At 60.5% G+C, this 2,828-nt stretch overlaps 1 protein-coding gene across 1 annotated transcript in view; it reads right to left on the bottom strand.

The window, feature by feature from the left end:
* Positions 1 to 485: 485 nt before the first annotated feature.
* Positions 486 to 2,828, bottom strand: part of SCN5A (sodium voltage-gated channel alpha subunit 5) — a 92,049-nt gene continuing 89,706 nt past the window's right edge. Inside the window, 6 exon segments of the mRNA XM_078073465.1 lie at positions 486 to 1,233; positions 1,235 to 1,795; positions 1,797 to 1,918; positions 1,921 to 1,987; positions 1,989 to 2,320; positions 2,323 to 2,400. Coding sequence (XP_077929591.1) covers positions 1,159 to 1,233; positions 1,235 to 1,795; positions 1,797 to 1,918; positions 1,921 to 1,987; positions 1,989 to 2,320; positions 2,323 to 2,400 — 1,235 coding nt within the window. The 3' untranslated portion in view covers positions 486 to 1,158.

Here is a 2,828-nt window from a genome sequence, read left to right as displayed (position 1 = left end):
CCACACTCCGCTCTGGGCACCACGCAGGAGTCCCCCCGCCGCCCACCCACACACATGGTGAGAGGCAGAAAGGTCTGGAAAGAGAGCTCTGGTCATGACAACAGATTCCCTTCTTCAGATGGGCTGGGGCCGCATGGCCATGGCGGAGGGCTGTTCAGCTTCTTCGCCCTCAAGGCACGGGGCTCAGACGTCTCTTCCTGGCCTGTGGGGTGGGGCCTGCCCAGTTCGGGAGCAAGGACGAGCTGGGGGCCAGGCCATGTGTGGGGCTGGTTCCCTGCGCCCTTCCCTTTACTGTTAATACTCGTGCAGAAGGCCGGGCTCTCCTGGGAAGAAAAGGCAACATCAGTGCCTGGGACCCAGGCCACTCTCTTCTGGAAGCTTTGTGTTTTTGTAGAAATGACCCCAGTATGGCCTGCATGAAAACACAGGGGGCAAACAGGACCCTGGGCACAAGGGAAGGCCAGAGAGCGCCCCCGCTGCCAAGAACCGCTCTGCCTGACACTCGCCCGAGGGGAGCCTGGGCCGCACGCCGCCCGCGTCTGGCCTCTGGGTGAGGACTGTGTGCACACGCCGGGCGGGGAAAGGGGTTCAGCCCTCCTGGCACCGCAGCCCAAGCAGCAGGGGAACCGCACACGGCCCCGGGCGGTAGGCCTGGGGGGGGCCACACCGGGTTGCACTTTTGCCTTGAGAACCAGAGTTCCGGCACCTCCATAGACACTCTTGTTCGGAGTGAAGAAAAGGCAGTGTGAACGGCTGCCGATGTCCATGGAAAAACGATTAGTTCTTTGCTCAAGTAAAAAAATATCAAATATAACAAATTTATGAAAGCCCACTCACAACAGTCTCAGTTTTGTATTTCTCCTCCGCAGCTGGGATGGTGTTGCTTTTCAGAGCCCCGGGGGGTGGTGTGGCCGGGCCGGCGTGGGCGGGGCCTCCAGCGACAGGCCACCCCGCACGGTCAGCTCGGCCTCCCGCTTCTGGTCATCGGCGTGGGCGCCACAGAACTCTGCCTTGTCGGTCCGCGGGGCTGAGGCCCATCTCTCACAGCCCGAGGCTGAAGCAAGGAAGGGCCCGCAGGTGCCGGCTTGTGGTCACAGTCACTCTGGCTACGCTGCCCCAGGCTGCCCCTCCGTGCGTCCTGGCCAGTCAGGCTGGCGCTCACACAATGGACTCGCGGTCCCTGTCTGGGGACAGGGGGAAGTCGGCGAGATCCTCGCTGCGGCTGTAGTCGGACAACCCGCACCTGGGGGTTATCGCTGGTGGCCCTGGTGACGCTGTCATAGGAGGGCGGGAAGGACGTGGAGGAGACAGAGGAGCTGGAGGGCGGGTCAAGGCGCCGGGAGAAGTTCTCATTCATCATGTAGGCGATGAGGCCCTCCTGCTCCGGGGCATCCTCATCAGAGAGGCCGCTGCTGCCCGCCTGCTGGCGGAAGAGGAAGGAGGCGTGCTTCATGGACCGCTGCAGCAGGTGCCTCCGGAAGGCCCGCTGGATGACGGTGGCCGACACCTCCTCGTGCTTGCGCCGGAGCGTGGTGGTGATGGGCTCGTAGGAGATCTTGGACGGGTTGGCCGCCATGAACTTCTCCTCCATCTGGATCTTCAGGGCGTCCATCTCCCCAGACTCACCCAGGACCCTCTTGGTGAAGGCAAAGAGGATGTCCATGCAGTGGATACGGTCCCCGCTCACCATGGGCAGGTCCATATTGATGAGGCTTATCTGGTTGGGCTTGGCGATGCGGAGAGGCTCGGACAGGGCATCGGCGAAGTCGGACAGGGCCGAATACTCGATGAACTGGGGTGGCCTCCGGGTCGAACTTCTCCCAGATCTCGTAGAACATGTCGAAGTCATCCTCGCTCAGAGGCTCGGTGCTCTCCTCTGTGGCCACGCTGAAGTTCTCCAGGATGATGGCGATATAATGTTGACCACGATGAGGAAGGAGATGATGATGTACGTGGTGAAGAAGAGGATGCCCACGGCTGGGCCTCCCACAGTTCCCCCGGGAGCCATTGCTGTTGGGCAGATTGGGGTCGCAGTAAGGGGGTCCTGTGTTGAGGATGGGGCTGAGGAGGCCATCCCAGCCAGCTGATGTGGTGATCTGGAAGAGGCACAGCATGCTGTTGGCGAAGGTCTGGAAGTTGAACATGTCGTCGATGCCAGCCTCCCACTTGACGTAAGCGAAGTTGGCCATGCCGAAGATGGAGTAGATGAACATGACGAGGAAGAGCAGCAGTCCTATGTTGAAGAGGGCGGGCAGGGACATCATGAGGGCAAAAAGCAGTGTGCGGATCCCCTTGGCCCCTCGGATCAGCCTGAGGATGCGCCGATTCGGGCCAGACGGATGACTCGGAAGAGCGTTGGGGAGAAGAAGTACTTCTGGATGATGTCTGAGAGCACAGTACCTATGGGAAACAACAGAGACCGTGGCCACCCAAGCCCTTCTGTCCTCCCTCTAGCCCCGTATCACTGGATGGGTCTCTGTACGGCAAGGAGCTAAGGAGAGGAGGCCCTTTCAGGAGGACTGGGTCGACCGGGGCATGCAAGGACCCTGTGTCCTCCCACCCCTCTGGGTCTCCATTTTCATCTTTGATCCAGAAAATGAAGACCCACAGTACCCACACCTTTTGCCAAGTGTCTTTCCAGACCTCTCGTCCCTTTGTCTTCTGAGAATACCTGCACAGTAGGGCCCATCTTCTAGATCCTGGGTTCTGAGGCCTCAAGGGACTTGCTCAGCATCTGGGTGGCCTAGCTTGGACCAGAACTTGGGCTTTTCAGCTCCTCATTACTCAAAGTGTGGTCCGAAGGCCAGCAGCCCTGGGCTCTCCTGGGC

This window comes from Halichoerus grypus, chromosome 1, assembly GCF_964656455.1.
Source record: "Halichoerus grypus chromosome 1, mHalGry1.hap1.1, whole genome shotgun sequence".
In the NCBI taxonomy this organism is placed as follows: domain Eukaryota; kingdom Metazoa; phylum Chordata; class Mammalia; order Carnivora; family Phocidae; genus Halichoerus; species Halichoerus grypus.
The sequence above is the reverse complement of the archived record's forward strand: the minus strand, read 5'-3'. Positions and strand labels throughout refer to the sequence as shown.